General features: G+C 38.5%; 1 protein-coding gene across 1 annotated transcript in view; it reads left to right on the top strand.

Annotated features, from left to right (window-relative positions):
* The first annotated feature begins 10,486 nt into the window (after window positions 1–10,486).
* myo10l1 (myosin X, like 1) overlaps window positions 10,487–21,522 on the top strand; it is a 39,864-nt gene continuing 28,828 nt past the window's right edge. Inside the window, exon 1 of the mRNA XM_053497619.1 lies at window positions 10,487–10,676. Within this exon, the coding sequence (XP_053353594.1) occupies window positions 10,656–10,676 (21 nt within the window). The 5' untranslated portion in view covers window positions 10,487–10,655. The remainder of the gene's footprint in view (window positions 10,677–21,522) is intronic.

The following is a 21,522-nucleotide window of genomic DNA, read 5'->3' as shown; positions in this document are numbered from 1 at the left end:
CACAGAATTGGGACTAGACAGCTGTGTGGCCATAGAAAAACCAAACAAGCATAATGTTTGGACTTTGGAGCAATGGAAAAAGGTCATGTGGTCTGATGAGTCCAGATTGAACCTATTCCAGAGTGATGAGTGTGTCAGGGTAAAAAGGGTTTGTTATGTAGCAATTAAAATGCAGTCAGCTGATGAGCTTTATGCAGTAAATGACCAGGGTATCACATCTTTGGAGTTTTCTTCTCTGATGGTATGGGGTATATTCCAGTTCTGGGAGTATGATGTATTATTTTCACACATGACCTGGACACATTGTGTGCAAAGGTAGACTGAATGAAAATCTTTTTTTTTTTTTTTTACTCAAAAGTGTATATAATGCTGACATTCTATAAATCATATTTGTTTTATTTTTTTGTCTTTCAAAAAGTTCTACGAAAAAAGAAGTCATAACTTATAAAATTATAATTTGCATCCCCAATAATAAGCTGCCAAAAACATGCTGCAAGGTAAAAATGTGCAACTTTTAGATGCATTTTGTTGTGTAGTTTAATTTTTTGTCACTATTTACAAAAAATACAAGGTCGACATGGTCGATATGGGGTGTGTTTGCAGTCTTCATTCATCTTCCTTAAATACCTTATCATAATCAGGTTAAATGACTAATTAAAATACGGTGGGTATATCTGATTAAGTTCATTAGGAGGTATTTTGGATATTTACATACAAAAAGTAATAATAGCAGACGACTGTGGGATTGGTTGAAGTTTTTGAGCAGTGAGCATGAGCGTGTATGTGAGTAATTTCTTTTAGTCATTGACTGTTATTTGATCCACGCAGACAGAGAGAGAGAGTAATCAGATTATGGACTGACATTGCGGTAACTCAGCACATGATCTGCTTTATTACTTCAGGTGTGCTGTGCACTTGTGGAAGATGGTGTCATCAGTCAAATTCTTAAATCGTGAGCTCTAACGCTGTGTTTAGAAACACTCATTAAAAGGATCCTGTTTTGTTGCATATTTATGATGTACAGTATAGAGACTCTGTGACAGATGTAGTTTTACTTGTCCCTTGAGGCTTTGTTAATATAATGATATGGAAGAACACAGGATAAAACTTGTCTTCATCATAAATTTTAGTTTACACTATTCCAAAATAGAAAAATTAGTCTCCTTCATTCACACAAAAGGCGACTAAACTGTATCTTTAATACTCTTAAACAAACTGGTTGCACAGTACTTACATTTGAATGTTTCACTTGGATTCGTGAATGTAGTGTACCTTTACGTATGATTTAATTTTTACAAATGTTCCTTTTTAATTCTTCACTGTACAGTTTTAAAGTTAAATTATTATTAACCTTATGATATAAGAAGCCTCCTGTCTCATGTGTTTATTTGTAAAAAAAAACATGAGCATGAGCGGAAAGAAAAAACTATAAAGAGACTTGAAATTAATAAATAGATAAGCAAATATATATGAAAACAAACAAAAATAGTATTTCTACACTGGGATTAGGTAATCCCTGTAATACAGAGGAGGATAACAAAGGTCCAATAAATGTAAAATAATGGTCCCAGATCTTATCAGAAAACTGTGACATGCAAAGAATTTATTAATTAAGAATGGCATCCATAATATGGAGCAGTTGGAGCAGTGTCCTTAATCCAGAACAACAAGACATTTTTTCTAGCTGCAAAGGTCAGTAAGTCGAATAACCTCCTATGCATGGTATTTACAATACGAGTATCTGGAAGGCCAAGAATGAGGCACATAGGATCCAACTTAACTGGAACATCAAAAATAACACCTTGATCTTACACAAAACTAGACCAATAACTCTGCAGTTTAACACATGACCAAAAACAATAGAGAAGGGTCCCATTCTCAGATTAACATTTGCAACAGGCTGGGGATACATGGGGCTTTATCTTATTTCTGAGAGCAGGTGTAATGTGTGCACGATGTAGAATCATAAACTGAGTAGCATCAGGCGGTAGTTGAGTGCACACAGATTTTGTAAAATGTAAATTTAAGGATGTAAAATTAACATGTTCTGTTTCCAACAACATACATAAAACAGTTATAGCAATAGTAATAATGTTCATTTAGTCAAAGCCTTTTTATTTTGTGTTGAAGTTCTTTCCCATCTTTTGTATTTGTATATGAGCTCAAGGATGTCCATAACTGGCTAGTGTTGCAGTGATTGACGGTGAAAAGAGTATACTGTATGTCCCAAGTGGTATGATCCAGACAGCATAGCCACGTTTGCTTTATTGACTCCTGGTCAGATGATGATAGGGTGAGTATTGCGCCACTCGGAAGGCCCTGAATTGCAGCAGTTAATGTGTTGCTCTTATTGATTACTGGACAGTCACTGATACACAGGCCTTGTAATGTGGCCAAATGCAGACGTCTAGAAACAAAACTGAACCCATTTAAAAAAAAAAATGAAAACAAAATTACAAGAGAACAACACAAGCTCTGATACAGAGGTTTACCTTAGTTAACGCGCCCTACATTCTCAAGACACACTATCCAGCATAACAGCATTACATTAGAGTTTACTCAGCCATGTGGTGTGACAGGTTGCGCCATATCCAGACTGATCGTATTAAAGCAAGCTGATTGGCTGAACCGAGCAGACGACATCCCATCTCATTACTACCAAATCTTTATATGAGGTAATTCGTCTTCTTGTGATGGATGCAAGGCTGGACTTCACTCGGAGAAAGTGGAAACTCCCATTTGTGCTCCAGGAACCAGTAGTGAGGTCATTCCTCAGGGGAGATTTGATTAAATTGATCTAGCTACTGGAAACACACACACACACACACACACACACACACACGCACACACACAGATATTCTGTCTCTATGGGCATTGCTTCTTCTTACAAATCCATTAGCTGCTATCTCTTGCAAATCTAGTAAAGAAGGTGTGTGTATGTGTGTATGAGAGAGACAGAGAGAGAGAGAGAAAGAGAGAGAGACATGAGAATCCACCACTCTCCATAATATTGGTGTTTCCATGGGAACGACAGGATACAGCCATCATGGTTTTCCAGAGATGTAAAGAAGGTCTCGTGGCTGGCATAAATTAATTTCCTGTTGTTTTTCCTGAGTGGTAAATAAATCAAAGTCCCAGTGTGTGAGCGTGTGAGTGTGTGTGTGTGTGTGTGTGTGTGTCAGGCCGTTTAAGAGATTGGAAAATCTTTTCTTTCTATATAGTATATAGCTTTACACATAGACAAGTAATACAGGTCAATACAAACATACACACGTTATCCCATAATTCTTGTACCTTCACAGCAGTCGATATCATGCGGTTTTGTTCTGCATCAGTAGATGAAACCAGATCGTGAGGTTAAACAACAATAAAATGTGTGGTCCTGAGTGGTCCTGTTATTATTGAAGGCTGAGCTTAATTCCAGGCCAGAAAAATGAAATTGACATAAAAATTTTACCAAAATTAATTAGCATTATATATTAGTATTGTAAAAGTATTTGGCCAAACCTGCAATGGCATCCGTTTACTTTAATATGGATTTGGTTCCCCTTTTGCAGCTCTAACAGCTTCCAAGCCTCCACAAGATTTTGGAGTCCCCAAAATTTCTGTGGGAATTCGTGCCCATTCATTCTGTAGAGCATTTATGAGGTCAGGCACTGATGTTAGACGAGAAGTCCTGGCTCTGTTCCAGTTCATCCCAAAGGTGTTTGATGGGGTTAAGGTCAGGGCTCTGTGTTAGGGCCGGTCAAGGTCTTCCACATCAAACTCATCAAACCATGTCTTCATAAAAGTACTTGCTTTGTGCTCTGGGGCTCGGTCATGTTGGAATAGAAAAGGGCCTTCCCCAAATTGTTGCCACAAAGTTAGAAGCAAAGCGTTGTCCAAGATTGTCCTTTACTGGGGATAAGTGATTGATTGAAAGACCCGAATTCAATAATTAACAGGTTTGGTCAAATATTTTCGTCCATATAGTGTATATGTTTGAAGAAACTTTTGTAAATCACCTTAAATGCTGACACACAATCAAGACTGCAGAATGTACAGTCTCTGCAGAAGCTTCCTACAAATTTCTTTCTTCAAAGAAGAATTCAAGAGGCGTGAATGAATCCTCAAAGCATCCACATGCTCTAAAAAGCATTGTGAAGTTAGTCCGAGCACTATAATATCTTCACCTCTGGGCATGTCATAGTACTTAACTGCAGGATAAAAGCCTAGCTGCTGTCTAGCTTTAAACAAAGGAGTATTGATTTACCCGAGGTCAATACTGAGGACATGCTCAGGTCAAATACTGTAGACAGTACTGTTTGTCTGGAATGTGTAGTTAAGGAATAGATATTTAAAAAGGTTTAATTTGAGAGATTATCTAAACGCATGTTAATCATAGGAGGTCCCCAAATAAATGACAAGATTGGCAGGTTGACAGTTTTCCCACGAAACAAGCAATATTGTGGCTGCAATATCCTAGGTGTGAGGGTATAATACAATTCTAATATAAACTCAGTCACTTATCCAACAACTTGCTTGGAGAAAACTAAAAACAATGAAGACAATACACATGGATATGAGGAGAACAAAAAAACACCCATCAATGCACCACTAATCTTCTGCAAAGTCTAATCTCAGAAGCTCACAGAGAGTGACAAAAAGACAAGAGCGCAGGATGAGTAGTGGGTTTTTCCACACATATTGTGTTCTTTTATTAAAACAAAGGCTTAATGGGTTATTTAAAGGCTCATTAGATAGTTAATTAAGAGTGCTTAGTTTGCTAAATGCCTTTTCTGCTCAGTCTTTAAGGGGTACAATTAACAAATGTTAAAGATTTTTAAAGTTATTAAGTCATGGTTCATATCACTGTAAAGCCTAATGCTCAAAGTAATTAAACATATTGAGTACCGTTAACTTAAAAAAATACAATTAGTTATATATAGACCTTGATAAGTATTTAGAACTTTTTGATATTTATGAGCTTGTAGAAATGACACTTTCAGACTAGTGATTTTCTGTATGACGTCATCAGGGCAATAGGGCACTGATGGCTCAGTGGTAGGTGTTACGTCTGCCTGCGAAAGGCAATTGCTATTAAATAGTATAAGTTAGGCTACTCAATAATGCAATTAAAGAACGATTAATATGAATAAGTACAACAAACTCAAAAACTCATAGTTCTGTTAACTTAAAACTGGAAACATCATTACTTTAAAATTGTTATGTAACTGATTGCCTCAAATTTTTTTAATTTTGCCAACTTATTCGCTTTTACAGTGCAGAATCAAACTATGAAACTAAATAAATGTATCTCTATGTATGAAATCCCTACAGCTACGGTGTATCAGACCAGTTTTGTGTCTCCTGCGTTCCTGTGCTCTTGCACCATAAACCTGACCAGGATAAAGCACTAGATGAAGATTACAATAATTTTGTGATGGTCTTGATGTTTAAAATTTGGTACTGGACTAGACTTAAATGGCCATTAGGTTGCTTGGGTATCTGGCAACCCTGCAGCGAGGGCATGAAAAATTCTCTTCAAACACACAGTGTCTGTGGGCTTTAACTCCACATCATCTTTCCAATATCAATAGACAAAATATGATATTTATGATGTAAGATTTATGGGAAATACATATACATTGCTAAAAATGAAGAGAAACACTAAGCCCTGATTTACATGCACATACAAAGGGCATTCAAGTTGAATTGTGACTAAATGTTTCCTTATTATATATATTTTTTTAGTTGGATGTCAGATCAAAGACAAGGTTTCTCTAAAACCTGTTCTTGCAGTTAAAGCCTTTTTCCTAATACATGTAAATGTGAGAATTTATTGATCTTTGTTACTTTGCTGGTGATGGAATAGAAACATAATTTTTTAGGTTTATTAGGTTTTAGCAAACTGACTAGACTTTGTGTATGAGAAATAAACTATATCAAATTAATGCAACTTATACGTAGTGCTGTTAAATACTCAACTCTGATTGGTTGATTAATTTTCAATTACAGCAGCTTTGACAATAGTGCAGTGACAAATCACAAGTTAATAGTAATAATCATATACTGACAGGTAAGTAGATGTAGCTAGCTTAATAAAAACGTGGCTAATCATTGGTATGTTGTGTTTTTTTTTTTTTTTTAAGAGAGATTACATCTATGAAAGGAGTCTCTAGTGTCAGTTTACCAGTCTTCTCTACTTCCAGTTCTTCTGAACCTCCTGGATGCTCTGCGCATGTCTGCTTCAAGAGAAATAACAATAAAAAAGGCACTTGGCTGCTTCGCTACACTCCGCCTGTGGGATTTATGGTTATTGCCATTGGCTGGTGGCTCATGACTGACAGTAATCTGTTTGCCTGCCACCCAATGAACACAAGTATCGATCCCCTCCTGGGAACAGACATACCAGTCTGATTTAAATCTCAAGACCTGTCAGACAGTCACATGGAAAACATCCAAGCCGAACGGAGTTAATATTTTCCAAGGTGAAAGAAAGATAGAGAACAAAGGAGAACAAGAAGATAGAGAAACAGAAGCACTAACATGTTAAACCCTCAGGCTGGTCATCATCCTCCTGCTGTGGCACAATCAACGATTTACTGTGTGTGTGAGACTTTTAAATAAGCTGCACAATTCACAAATCCCTTCACAAATGAGCTTTTGTTTAAAGACTTAATGAGCAGCACAATTCTCTGGTAATGTGTCAAGGAGGTTTATCCTGTAACTGAATTGGAAAAAATCTTTTTATTATGGTCCTGTTACTGAACTTTATTTGTATTCATCATTCATTCTCTATACCGCTTATCCTGGAGGCCTGGGGAGGCCTGAAGCCTATTCCAGAGGACTTTTGGCACAAGTACACCCTGGATAGGGTGCCAATCCATCGCAGGGTGCACAAGCACATAAACAGACACTCATTCACATAATAAAGGGAATGCCAATTAGCCTATTCTGCATGTCTTTGGCCCATAAGGCAAAGGAATAACATGCAAACTCCATGCACACAGCTCTGAGGCAGGACTCAAACCCTCGACCCTGGATGTGCGAAGCTAGAATGATACACCATCATGCGGCCACTTTATTATGTGATTAATATTTCAGCATTATAAGCAAGCTATAGATAAAAATCAATGCAGTGTTTTTGATAATTGATGCTTTTAATAATGAACTAAACTGGTCAATACTTATGCCATATCTGAAAATGTAACACAGGATTCTAGTTAGGAAAAACCATTAAATAATAACTTATTTTGTGAACGTATGAACCCTGAAAAATAAGGTGTGTATGCAAACTTTATGGACTTAGTCGTAAAGGTGTGGGGGTGTTATGTAATGTCAATATCTGTATCAGTATCAGGTCCTTTTAAAGCCCAAATATCTGGATTCAGATTCAGTTTTACATTTCAAGCCAAATAAATTTCTTTCTTACTTAATTTGTTCGTTTCTTCCTTCCTTATTTACTTACTTAATGAAAATTGCTGTAAAAAAAAGAAAAACTTTTAGTTAGACATGTCATCATGGTGTGTGAATTCTAGCACTAATGGTTCCTCAAACTCACCTACCTCACTTTAATTAAACATTTATCTTAATTTCGGATAGAAGAAGGATTTTGCTTGATCCTGCTTGCACTTTTATTATTTGTATTTGTCCCTGCCTATTTCCTACTGAATTACATCATTATAATTTAAATTATAAACAATATAAACATGAACATATTTCATAAAAATACAAACACACATATCCAGGATTAAACCACTGTAAATGCATTGGACAGCACTAGTCTTTGATTGTTCTGACTGCATACAGTACAAACCTTTCCCTCATGCAGTTTCTTTGTTGCATGACATGGGATCCCAGTCAGAGTTTTAGCATGTTTAGAATACAACAGGAAAATCTTATTACAACTAACATATTCACATTTGGTTATCAAGCTACTGATGCACAGAGATGTCAAGCCAGTATGGATGAAATCCTGGGTCACATGCTATGTATCAAAATGTTGTAACTTTGCTCATAAGACTAAATAATTAAATGCCTTATAATTTTTAAAGCCTTTTTGGATTTCAGACAGAAAGCTCAATTAAAACCAAAGCATCTGGCGACTAATTAAGAAGTGAAGGCCTTTCATTGAGCCCTGTTCGGGGGAATAGTAATAAAAGGCAGAAGGAACATGCGACTCCCCAGACACACGCCGGAAACAAAAGCTGTCCTTTAAGCTCAATGCAACAGAAGGGGCCAGGCTTAGTCTTAAAATCAGCCTTGGCTTCAGTGCCGTGACTCCAGCGTGCAGGCCCAGCAGGAGGCTGGACATTATACGCCTACACAAACAAAGAGACCATGGTTTATGAACAGCACTGGTGTTTGTGGTTCTACTAAAGCCTCCAGGGTCTCCACAGAGGGATGTCGTCTCATGAGGAGACTAATATACACTTTGTCTGTCTGCACTAACGGTGATCCAAACACCTATCTGCCCAAACATAATGCATGACTCTACACAGAATAGTCTTTTAAAAAGTTTATCATTACATGTATAAGAACACATCTTCTTTTGCTGTCTTATAAAGTCAATATGTAAAAAAACACACATTATCATATTACAAAGAAACCGCAACCAATGTGCAGCTTTTTTAAACAATAAGAACATAATTGTGATACTGTAGCTATCGTATGACCAAAAGAGTATTATCTGTAACCCAGAAGTGCTGTCGAGCCGCCTGTAACAAGAGACGAGCTTTGATCCGTTCATTTTTCTGCAGAATCAGGCCTAAAGGAATTGTCCACTCTGCCAATACAGATTTAGCACACAAGAAAAACATGCGTAAAACCAGCACAGTAACAAGATGCAATCACTTAAACCTACTATATGATAATATAATTACAATAAAAACAAAACTTCTTGGCTTTCTATAATTTATTCAATGCTGTCTTGGTGTTTTAAAATTATGCACAATTTCTATCAGATAACTGATTCACAAATAATAAGAACAAACAATAAGCTGTAAACAGTACACAGCTTCAGGCTGTTTGGAATGGCATTGGGGCACGAGAGGGCAGGGTTTCTAATTTGCACAGTTATGTCATGCATCCTGAGGGGAAATGTTCTTACATCACTTTGTTGCTTACTCTATGTTTTTTATATTTTGTACAATGCATGTTGTTTTTGATTTTGGATTGTTCTATGCAATGTTTTGTCTAATATTGAAAGCAGATTTTGGTCTTAGAATCAACTGTACTCTGGTATTTACAGAGCCCCTCTGGTGACATTGGGAAAAAAAAATCTGTGGCCACAACTAAGGTGTGGAAAACGAGATAGCGTGGCATGGTCACAATTTACTAAGGTGTGAGCGCAACTTAATATCTGATTCACCCTCATTAAACTATCTCATCTCCATGTGCTATTATGTTGTGGGTACAACATAGTATCTCATCCCCATACTTTAGTAAGTCATGGCCACAACATCCTTTATCATTCCCATGGCTTAGGATGTTGTGGTCACAATATAGTATCTCATTCCCACGCCTTAGTATGTCATGGCCACAATATAGTATCTCGTTCCCACGCCTTGGTATGTCATGGCCACAATATAGTATCTCATTCTCACGCCTTTATATGTCATGGCCACAATATGGTATCTCGTTCTCACGCCTTGGTATGTCATGGGCACAATATAGTATCTCGTTCCCACGCCTTAATATGTCGTGGCTACAACATAGTATCTCATCCCCATTTTAGTAAGTCATGGCCACAACATCCTTTATCATTCCCATGGCTTAGGATGTTGTGGTCACAATATAATATCTCATTCCCACGCCTTAATATGTCATGGCCACAATATAGTATCTCATTCCCACGCCTTAATATGTCATGGCCACAATATAGTATCTCATTCCCACGCCTTAGTAGGTCATGGCTACAACATACAGTACAGTACTCTTGTATTTAGCCTGGATTAGTTCTAATCAAGACAGAAAGTGTAAATTGTTCTTGTCGAAGCGTATTTACGTTGATCCTTTCTAAAACGATATGTTATTACCCTATTTTGACGCTACGGTATGAGCTATCGGATATTTTACCGCTGTGAAGCAGCGCTGCCATGGCAACCTGACCTACCCCAGGCGCTCGCGCGACTCCAGCCCGAGCGCACGCGTAGAGGAGGCTGTAATAAGATCGCATGCGCGCGTCGCGTGCACGTTAACGCACAGTCATATAGATCACCTGTGAAGAGATCTACCTGCGTGTATAGATTTTATAGCCTGGCGTGGTGAACACTGGTGAAAACCAGCGTTAGCGTGGCATGCGTGTTCGTGCATGGAAGGGGAAGGCTGGCTTTGACTTCCCGCCCCTCATTCATTCATTCATTCTGCCGAGGACACCGAGAGAGGACGGACCTCTGAGGAAGAACGAGGAGAGGAAGGAGGGGCAGGAAAGGCCACCGTCCTTTTCTTTTTCCTTTTTAAATACAGCGTGAAGATCTATTAAGGAAAAGGAGTGGATGTGCGATTTAGGCCCGGTGCGCGCGCCGGCTATGCGGGAAGCGTAAACCGGCGACCGCCGCCTCTCTCTCTCTCTCTCTCTCTTTCTGTCTCTGTCCCTCTATCTGTCTCCCTCTCCGTTTCACGAGCCTCGGTGATTTATTGGGTGAAAAGCGCCCTGTCGCGTGCGTTAAAATATGGATGCTTTCTTTACAGAGGTGAGCTAATTAATAATAATAATAATAATAATAATGCTTGCATTTTAGGAGATAATCCAGCATGCAAATATGACTTTATGTATGTACAGATGCATGCAATATCTACAGTGCAGGGGTGTGTATGTATAAGCTATATTGCAGATGGCATTAGGATGAGGATGATGATGATGATGATGATAACGCATATTCCCAGTATAACAAGATGATATTTGTGAGGAGAAATTTAGTGCAGCTGCAGGTTGCACGTTTTAATGTATCCAAGATTAAATGGCCCATGCATTTAGGTCGAATGCATGCATTGTTTGTCTTTATATATATTTACAGCTTATACATATGTGCACAGTTTAAAATGTCCAAAATGCACTAAAACACCAGTCTCCTATTTGCTGTTCACACCCACACCGCGGATGTTTAAACAGGATGGATGGAACGATGGATGGATGGATGGATGGATGGCATCCCTTCCATACAGAGGCCTGGTTTATAATATCATCATTTCAGGTTGCTCTGTAGCTGTAAAAATATATATTTTTGTGTGATATATGTGGAGATTAGTATTAAAGGGTGTGCTGCCAGGGGTTGGTGTTGAAAAGAAGGAGGATGGGGAGGGTGGTGTTGACTTAAAGGGATGCAAAGATATAAGGATGGGTTTTTATTTAGCCTGATTAAAAAAAAATGCTATGATTATCATGTGAATTAAGAGTCATTTTTATAGAGTTAAGGTCATGCTATTAGATGCTTAGCCAGCACAGTGGCTCAGTGGTTAGCACTGTCACATGCACCTTCTGTGGGTATGGATTTTGCATGTTGCATTTCCTCCTACAGTCCAAAGACATGCAGATTAGGCTAATTGGCGTCCCCAAATTGCCCATAGCATGTGAGTATCGACTGGTGGTCCTACCAGGGTCGTAAAAATGGAAATAAATACAATGATGGTCACCATTGGCCTTCATGGTCCCAAGCTGAACTACTAACTGTTTACCTACCAACTTTTTGCCCAGTGAGATTCCATTTGATTAGGGCATCATGCTGAAGGTTCTACCTGCCATGTGAGCTAGCTAATAAATCGATGTTCTATCCACTCATGACAGATCATAATGTGAAGCAACACGTCATTCTTAGGGGTCAAAGATTAAACTGTCTCCCCCATGGGACATGCTGGGACACACCCCTGATCATTTAAGACATTTAAGGCTTATTGGTGCGCATAAGCCACACAAAAGCAGCTCTGAAAGATGCTTATCACCATCCTGAGGCGATTTATCTTCTCCATTTTTCCAAATTCCATCACTGCAATCTTTGTATCTATGACTGTAGTGTTTGTGGCCCTGATATTACAGCTTCTGCTATCTGTCTCTCAGTGAGACCAAACCTCCTTATGGTCCCAGTTCCCTTAAAAGCTTAAAAACAATTGACCTATCAAGCATGGACACTATTTATTACAAATGGAGTCAAATAATAAGCAATAATGCAAAATGTAAAATCATTCCATTTTCACGACAAGTTGATTTGTTCTGCCTCTAAGGTGAGATTCATATGGATCGGAAAACTTTAGGTCTAAAGGATTTTTAAGACTTAATTAGGCAATCTTGTAAATGACTGCAAGACTGGTGATATCAGAACTATTTTCTATCATTGTGTATTGTGTGTGCTAAGGTATGCAGAATTATATCTTGTTCTGCAGTGGGAATTTATATCACTGCAGGTCTGATCTGGCACTGCAAGGTGGCGTAGTGGTTAACACTGTGGCCTCGCACCTCCCATGGTCAGGTCTGTGTGCATGGAGTTAGCATGTTCTCTGTGTGCATGGTGGGTTTCCTCGACTTATTTTGGTTTCCTCTAACAGTCCAAGGACTTGCAGTTTAGGCTAAGTGGTGTTTCTAAGGTGTCAGTAGTGAATGGGTGTGTATGTGTGTGTGTGTGTGTGTGTGTGTGTGTGCTTCTGTGATGGTTTGGCATCAAGTTCAGTATGTATCCTGCCTATGCCCCGAATACCCTCCGGTCCAGGTCTCTGGCAACCACATGGTGAGGACCATCTCCGTTTTGTTTCAGGTTGCTGGTATTCCTTAATAATTCACTGATTGGACCAGAGAGGTTCATTGAAGGGAAGAAATCTGTAAAATTCTTTCCATTCTGCCCTGTTGTAGTTATTTTCTGCTCCAATCAGCTGTTTTAGCTAAATACTTAACACGACCTCAAAAGAGGATCCGCTACTGATGCCGCACTGATTCATATCTCGACAACCTTTGGCACTAAACACCAGACAATGTTTTCACACCTTGATTGGCTCTTCTAGAGTATTTCTTTCAGCTCGGTTCACTAAAATACTTGGGATCTACTGTACAGTACCTCTAGACCTCTATTTGTTACTTGACAGCCCCTGTCTCTATCACATCACTTGTTCACTCACTGGGGCAATTTTGTGCCACCGATCCACTGTTCATATTATTATTTTTTATTCTACATTAACATCTGCTTTTGAAATTCAGCTTGATCTTAGATGTCTACATGACCTGAGATATATGCTCACTACTTACGGTTTGACATCCTGACATCATGAACCTGTAGAATCTCTTTGTCGACTTCAACAAAAGCACAATTATGTGCTCAGCCATGTAAAAAAAAAGCAAAAAAAAAAAAAGGAACAATAATGGTAATAATAATAATTTAAAAAGTAGCATTGACAAGTGTGTTTCTTAGATTTAAGTTGAAAATAGGTATTTTTTTAATTTAAGTTGTACAAGTTTCTATAAGAGACTCTTGTTTAATCAACAGTTTCATTTATCAGCTAGTTTAGAAGTTAAAATAATTAATAACAAATATAAACAAATGATTTAAAAATGGTAAAAAAAAGGTTAAAAAATGTCAACATTTTACAAAGATAACGATTCAGTACTGGAAAATCAGCTGCTTCCAATCAGTTTGTAATCTTTTTATTATGAAAACATCATAAATGTTATATTGTTATAAAAAATGTCTTGATAGTAATTGTACTGGTAAATTGTTGCATTGTAGTGCATATCATCATACTGCACAGTGCTCATGTTATTAGTATTGTGCACATGTGATAATGTGTGTGTGTGTGTGTGTGTGTGAGAGAGAGAGAGAGAGAGAGAGAGAGATCAGGGCGTGGTTTAGTTGTGGAATACTGACGCTTGTGGTTGCACACACACCCCCTCTCTCCATGATTAGAAGGGCAGAGTGCAGTGAGGCTGATTGGAAAGGATCCAAAAATATGCAAATTAAGCCTCATTAGACATGAGTGTGTGGATCAAACGTCCAGTGATTGAAAACGCAGACCGTCACACACACTCCACGAACACATGGCAGGCACATTCTATACACTGTTCATAACCAGAGAGAGAGAGAGGAAGAGAGAGCAATAGGTCAAATGCAAAAGTTATCCTTAGGATAAAATATATATTACATTTTGTACCAAGCTTAAATTTAGGTAATTTTTAAATATATATAATGGACCAGACATCCTAAGGCAACATAAATTCTTTGGTGTTGTGTTACTGACCCTTTAAGATCATCGACATCATCAGCTGGTCACTGTTAGATAGGGATTGTCCTAAGTTGCCTTCCCATTGTGGTATGTCTTATTCTTTGTGTGTGTGTGTGTGTGTGTGATTAGAATGTTGGTGGAAATGGTCAAGGGTCAGAGACAGCCTTCGTTCTTTTTTAGCCTGAGCGCTCCAACATTGTGTGCTGTTAGCACTGGAGCTGTCAACTCCTCTCTCTCTGTCTCTCTTTCTCTCTCTCTCTCTTTCTCTCTCTCTCATTTTTCCTCTCACTCTTTCTTGTTCTGGTTTTAGGCAGGATGTATGACCTATTTTCCCAAAGCAGCTTTGTTTTAGGGAATGCCTTGATTTCTCTCTCTCTCTCTCTCTCTCAGTCAACACCTTTATACTGCATTCTCCTCCTCTTTCTCCATCCACCTCTGTTCATCTCTCAGTCAGATGCTGACCAAAGAACTTCTCATATTGTCTTCTCTCATCTTTCCTTTTCTTTTATCTCTGTGTTGTGTGTGTGTTGGGATGGACAGCAGATTTCATCTTCCTTTCATTTGCTTTTTTTCCTGTCTGCTGTTTGCTTGGTGATGGATGTCATGGACAGCGGTGGGAAAATGTCCATCATTGGATCAATGTATGTTAGTGCTACAGAATATATGTGAAATATTCAGTTTCCGTTATAGGGGCAGATCCTATGACCTCGGTGCATGTGCGTGCGTGGACTGTATGTGTTTTATTACCTGAAGAGGAAATTGTCTTGATTCATTTGAAGAGGAATCTGTCTTGATTCAGTGTCCTCATTTTTATACATGGATGTACAGTACATTTGTCTGTTATTACGTGTCACATCTAATACTTATTAAGCCAGTGGACGCGCCATTTTAAACTTTGTTTTAATAGACACTCGACGGGCTGCTTGGGTATTCAGGAGAGGTTGTGTGCTCCTTTTTTGGTATAAATTGAAGCAGGAGACACAGAAGGAAGAAGGGCAATAAGACAGAGGAAGAAGAGGACAGAAAGCGATTTACTGGGTCATTTCATTCACGGGTCACTCTCTTTTTAACATGGGAAATGTCTAAGAGAGAGAGACATACAGCAAGACATGAAGACATGAAGGGATAGAAAGGCAGGCAGCAGCAAAGATAAGCGAACAAGACAGAGAGAGGAAGAGAGACAGCAAGACATGGAGAGAAAAAGACTGGCAGACAGACATAGACAGAGAGCAAGACATGGAGAGAAAAAGAGAGGCAGACAAATAGAGAAAGAGAGAGCAAGAAGGAAGAGAGAGACAGATACAAAATGTCACAGACATACTGTAGAGTGACAGCAAGAGAGAGAGAGAGACAGACAGGGAGACAGAATGACAGAGACAGAATGACTCATAGACAAAGAGAAAAAGGGAGACAGATACAGTAGAAAGACAGGGAGACAGAATGATAGACAGACTGTTGGACAGACACAGAAGAGAGACAGTAAGACAGAGGTAGAGACCGATAGAGAGAAAAGAGATACAAATAGACAGCAAGTCATAGAGAAAGAGGCAGGCAGACAGACATAAGGAAAAGAGAAAGAGATAGACAGACAGGGAGAAAGAGAGAAAAAAGTGTATATCACATTGTTACAGTGTTTATTCCTTAAATATTAGTGTGTATGTGCATGTTATACGTAAGGAGTGTACTGTACTGTACTGTGCTATGTGGACGTGTTTATTACTTTTCCTCTGCTCACTGTGAGTCGATGATTACAGGTTCGAATGCGGTTGTGATTTTTGATTATATGTTGTAACGGCTCTAGGATCTTAACCGTCTGTCGAAAGCGTGGAGAAAGAAATAGAAACCGGAACCATACGTCAACGTTTAAATTAAAAAACATCACACCTAAAATGACGTGAGCTCCGAAATCTCCGCTCCCGGTGTCACACTTTAACCAGATGTGGTTCGTCTTTCCAGCTGCAGTAAAACATATTATTACATCATAGGTAATGAGAGGATTCTGGGAAAAGATTTCAGGTTGTGTGTGTGTGTGAGAGAGAGAGAGGAAGATCACTGGTTTCACTCAGTATGACATTTTTTTACGCTTGTGACAGCTGTGTGGGTGTATGTTATTATTTGGATGGAACGTCCACGTGAGAGCAAAAGTTAACGCACTTTTATGACAGAAATGGAGAGAGATGATAAGGGTGTTTAAGGGTGCTGGGTTTACAGAGGTTTGTTTATTTTTTAAATATCAGATTCGTAAAGAAATAAAACTGCAGAATAGACTTTGATTTTATAAGAGAGACAGACAGGGAGACAGAAGCACAGAGACAGAATGACTATTTTACAATAGTTTATTTTTTTTGTAAAATAGTAAATCTGTAATGAAAAAAAGATTTACATGCCCTTATACAAATAGTACAGTGCCTTGCAAAAGTATTCACACAGGGTGATAGGTAGTGTTAGTTTTCCACCACGCATAATATTTTCATTTGCTAAAATTTTACATTTTGGTCTGACCACAACACCTTCTCCCACATGTTTGTAGGGTCCCCCACATGGCTTGTCACAAACTGCAAATGGGACTTCTTATGGCTTTCTTTCAACACTGGCTTTCTTCTTGACACTCTTGCATAAAGGTCAGATCTGTGGTCTGTGGACAGAGTCTCCCACCTGAGCTGTGGATCTCTGCAGCTCCTCCAGAGTTACCATGGGCCTCTTAACTGCTTCTTTAATTAATGCTCTACTTGCCCGGCCTGTCAGTTTAGGTGGACGGCCATGTCTTGGTAGGTTTGCCTACATGTCTGTGGTAACTTCTTCACAAGTTTAAAGCAGAGTTAGGTTATTAAAAAATATCCCAAGCTTTAAACATCTCACTGTTCAATCCATCACCTAAAATGGAAAGATTATGGAAAAAGTTTCAGGTTTCCTAGTCATACACCCCTTAGGTCACGTCATACACCCTTAAAGGAAAATGCAACGTTGACGTCAGAGCCGATCTGTGTGTGCAGATGACGAAGTGAGAGAGCTGGACTGGGTAAAGACCAAAGCACCGCTGTATCACTCTGTTTAGAGATAAAGGAAGGGATAAATCCTGATCGTCATTATTAGAGTGGCATTATGGGTAATATAGGAAACGTTTGATAGGAAAGATGCTCAGTGGTTTCAGAACATATGAGACAAAATAGTTTAAACTTACCGCAGGAAAAATTAACATATATTGATCTGTCTCTTCATCTTTCGGACACTCACGATAAACTATTGTGTTGGTTGGCTTTCCTGAGTGATGCGTATACTGTAGCCACGTCCACCTAGAGGAGAAAAAGCACTACATTCCAAGTTTATCCCAGATTAAAGAGGGCTGAATACAAATGCGCTTATTTGTAAAAAAAAAAAAAATGTTTTTAAAACCACTTATGGTTTCTCTTTCACTTCACAATTATGTACCACTGTGTGTTGGTCTATCACATAAAATCCCAATAAAATACATTTACGTTTGTGGTTGTAACACGACAAAATGTGGAAAAGTTCAAGGGGTATGAATACTTTTGCAAGTACTGTAGTTTGACACCAAATCAGCTGTTTCCTGATTGTCTATTTGTTATTTAAAAAAACAACAACAACATAATAAATGTAATAATAAGTGTATTGTGCCATGCCGTAGTAAATTACATCTTGCTTGTCTTAGCCTATTGTACGGTAAAGCGTTTAATTTCAGTCACACCAAAATAAAATTTCCTGCAAATTTTCAATTGATTAAATTCCGATCACAAAGAGCAGACTTCAACTCTGGGACCACGACATAAAACCATGTCCTTTTCAAAACAACCAAAAGAGTTAGTCTGCTAGTGTGCTAGCCAGAAACTCTAGCTAGCTTGCTAGCTAGCATGTTACTCACACAGCAAACCAGAATGTATACACAGTAGTTTAACAGGAAGTGCACAAATTGTTAAAGAGCAGTCTAAGAAATACCTGAACCCTTTGTTGGAACCAGTTTTGAGCTACAAGGTTAAGACTTATTCGGGTTGTTTTTCTTTCTCTGCCTTCATGAGTAAGTGTTTCTCACAGACCAAATGATGGTCCCTCCGTGTAATTAACACTCTATCCATTAAACCAGTGGCTTACAGTTTCCTGATTTAGCTCGGACGCTTTCCCCTGTGGTTTCTATAATAACGAAGAGGGCTGAAGTGGGTGCGTGGGTGTCCGCGTTATCCTGCTGATTATGGTGTTCATGGGCTGCCATTTTAACAAATCGCCTCACGCGTCAAAGCTATGTGTCTCTTCTTCTTGTGAAGTTTCAGAAAGTCAGAATAATTAGGAGCACATCGTAAAAGATAATAATCCAGAATTCTTTAGCCTCTGTGGAATTTTGAGCTGATTTCCAGAATGTAGGTTAAACTACATGGATGGTGTGTGCGAATATTTCTTTGACCATTTTTGTCGATTCCTTTTTCATGCTTTCTTCCTCCCGTAGACTTCCTGTGACCGAACATGTCTGAACTTCTCATTCCCCCCTTCTCTCATTTATATTTTAAAAGCTGCTAGGAAGTGCACAAAGTGCAGAGCTTGGGCATTTTTTCATCCTGCTGCATTAACAGTTATGTAGTGGAGAGAAGATGAGGGAGGGCTTGGAGATAAAAAAGAAAGGCAAAGAGGAAGATACAGTAGAAAGGAGAAAGTAGCATGATGATTAGCGATGATGCCCATATGTTACATACGTTTTCTTTTTGCCATTTCTGTATTTTTTTATTGACAGGTTTCTGTCCCTGTCCTGTGTTTCCCTCTTGGGCACGCCCATTTCCTTATATGGTCAGTGATTCCTGTTCTTGTTCCTCATAATTGCTAGCGCTGTAAGTGTCACAGGATTAAGTTCATTGTTAAAAAGTAAAGTGAGGACACACACACACATACTCTCCACCAACATGTCAAACACACACACACACACACACACACACGTAAAGGGTTGTTTTAGCTGAAGCTTGAGATGGAGCTTGTGGTTGTGGTTTTATCATAATGAGGGAACAGGTTGTTGTGAACAACTTTGTGAGCCGATCTGATTAAACAGTGTGCAAATGACGAAGTGAGAGAGCTGGACTGGGTAAAGACCAAAGCACCGCTGTATCACTCTGTTTAGAGATAAAGGAAGGGATGCGTCACTATCAGAGTGGCATTATGGGTAATGTAGGAAACGTTTGATATGGAAGATGTTCAGTGGTTTCAGAACATATGAGACAAAATATGTTTTTTACCGCAGGAAAAATAAACATATATTGATCTGTCTCTTCATCTTTCGGACACTCACGATAAACTATTGTGTTGGTTGGCTTTGCTGAGTGATGCGTATAGCCTCGTCCACCTGGAGGAGAAAAAGCACTACATTACTGTTGTCTCAATTATTCTCTTTTACCACAACAACATCAGGGTCAAGATAGAACTGTCACTTGGTTCAGATCCGGACCACGGTTTACCATTTGGTACTGGTTGAACTGAAAGTATAGCACATACGAATAAAAAAATCTGTTGAGTATGTGTGGACATTATCCTGCCCCTGCCCCAGCTGTCCATAGTTAAGGGTTTTATGGGTTTGGTCTCTTTTGTTCCTCCTGGAGTGTTATTATCTGTAGGGGACACGCCGCAGTGTGGGCAGAACCTCGACCATCTGTTACTGAAAAAACTTCTCTTTTGCTTTTTCCTCTCTGCTCTTTATTTATTTTCCTCTTATTCTTCTCAGCAGTTTAAAGGAAACCACACATCGGTCCGTCTATCAGTCTTGACCCTGTGTTTAATTGCTGCTACTTGTTTTTTGCTTCTATAATTACATTTTCAGTTAAGAAACCAATTCAGACACAAACTTTATACAGTAAATTATAATATTTTGTCAATGAATTTTTTTAGATGATTAAAACAACAAAACATAAAGCTCTGTGCTTAGCGGTGTGACCTGGCGGTTTTCCATGATCTAGTGCTAATCTGTTGCAGCGTGCATGTGGTCGTGTGGGTCGAGTGCCGAGCTGCAGGATCTGTGCGTCTCGTATCGAATGTCTCTCAGGCTAATCGATCTCCGCTCAAACCCCCACTCCACAATGCTGACTCGGACCTGCTGCGTTCCCATAGCAAAGAAACTCCAAGATGAGATCTCATGTTAATCTCTTCTATGTCTCCGAGACAGAAATGAGCCATCCTTAAGACTTGAATGAAATTTAGGTGTTTTCTGCATCTTCTCAAAGGTGTCTCAAATGTGGCTCATTACCTTTAAATCCCAGAGTTAGTTCATATTTGTCTTGTGTGCGACTCACATATGCAGAAATGAGCCGTCTTAAAGACTTGAATCAGATTTAGCCATTTTTGCAGTTTTCTCAAATGTGTCTCAAATATGACTCATTACCTCCAAATCTCAGAGATAGTTAATATTTGCCTTGTGTGCGACTCACATATTTTTTGTTTCTCCAAAGCAGTGTTTTTCACACAAGTATACAGTAATTGTAAAGTGTGCATTAAGTTCTTTATATTGAAGAATATATTCTGATTTAAAAAATGTCACTCTATATTGCACACTCCTGACTTATACACAGTATATTTATTAAAACATATTGCAAAGAATGGCTAAAACGCTTTGGAGTTAAGGTCTAGGGTTCTCTGACAAACAGTGCCATCTACACTAAAGAGTGTTTAGTACTTTTTTATATACTTCATCTTACTCTTCACAGATGGGTAGATGGAGGGGAGGGTTAGTAGGTTGGATCTCTGAAATGAAAATATGTAGATATGTAGGTTGGTAACAGCTAAAGTCAATTACAAAATTGCTTTGTAACAGATACAGGTTTCTTTTTAAATATAACTTTTTTATTTAAAAAAATTCCAACCACCAGTTATATTATTATACAGTACACCCAGGTATCTCTAGTTGATCACCATGGCTAACCTTTTACAAATGTTTACACCTTAATGAATTTATTGAAGTTAAACTGGCAAATGGCAAACTTACTTTACATAAATGTTGTTACCAATAAAGAACTAAAATACATCATACAGAATATTTCTTTAATCAAGAAGTGAAGCGATGAGATAATGTTTGTGTTCAATGATTTGTGTATGCACTTATCATTTAAGACCAAACCTATTTTGATTATATATTTACGACCAAATGTTCAACATTTTTTTCATGCTCACCCATATAAAGTCTACAGTACATATAGATTCTTATAAAGACATAATTTCTTATAATTTCTCGAACACATGCTCTAAGCCTGCAAATGTTTAAGTGTCGAGTGTGTTCGAGAAATGTGCAGGACATCACCAGGCCTCGGGTCAAGAAAAGACAGAGAAGACAAAGCGGATGGTGAAGGTGGGTTTTAC

The sequence above is a fragment of the Clarias gariepinus genome, chromosome 6 (assembly GCF_024256425.1).
Source record: "Clarias gariepinus isolate MV-2021 ecotype Netherlands chromosome 6, CGAR_prim_01v2, whole genome shotgun sequence".
In the NCBI taxonomy this organism is placed as follows: domain Eukaryota; kingdom Metazoa; phylum Chordata; class Actinopteri; order Siluriformes; family Clariidae; genus Clarias; species Clarias gariepinus.
Note: the sequence above shows the minus strand (reverse complement) of the source record. Positions and strands in the feature narration are given on the sequence as shown.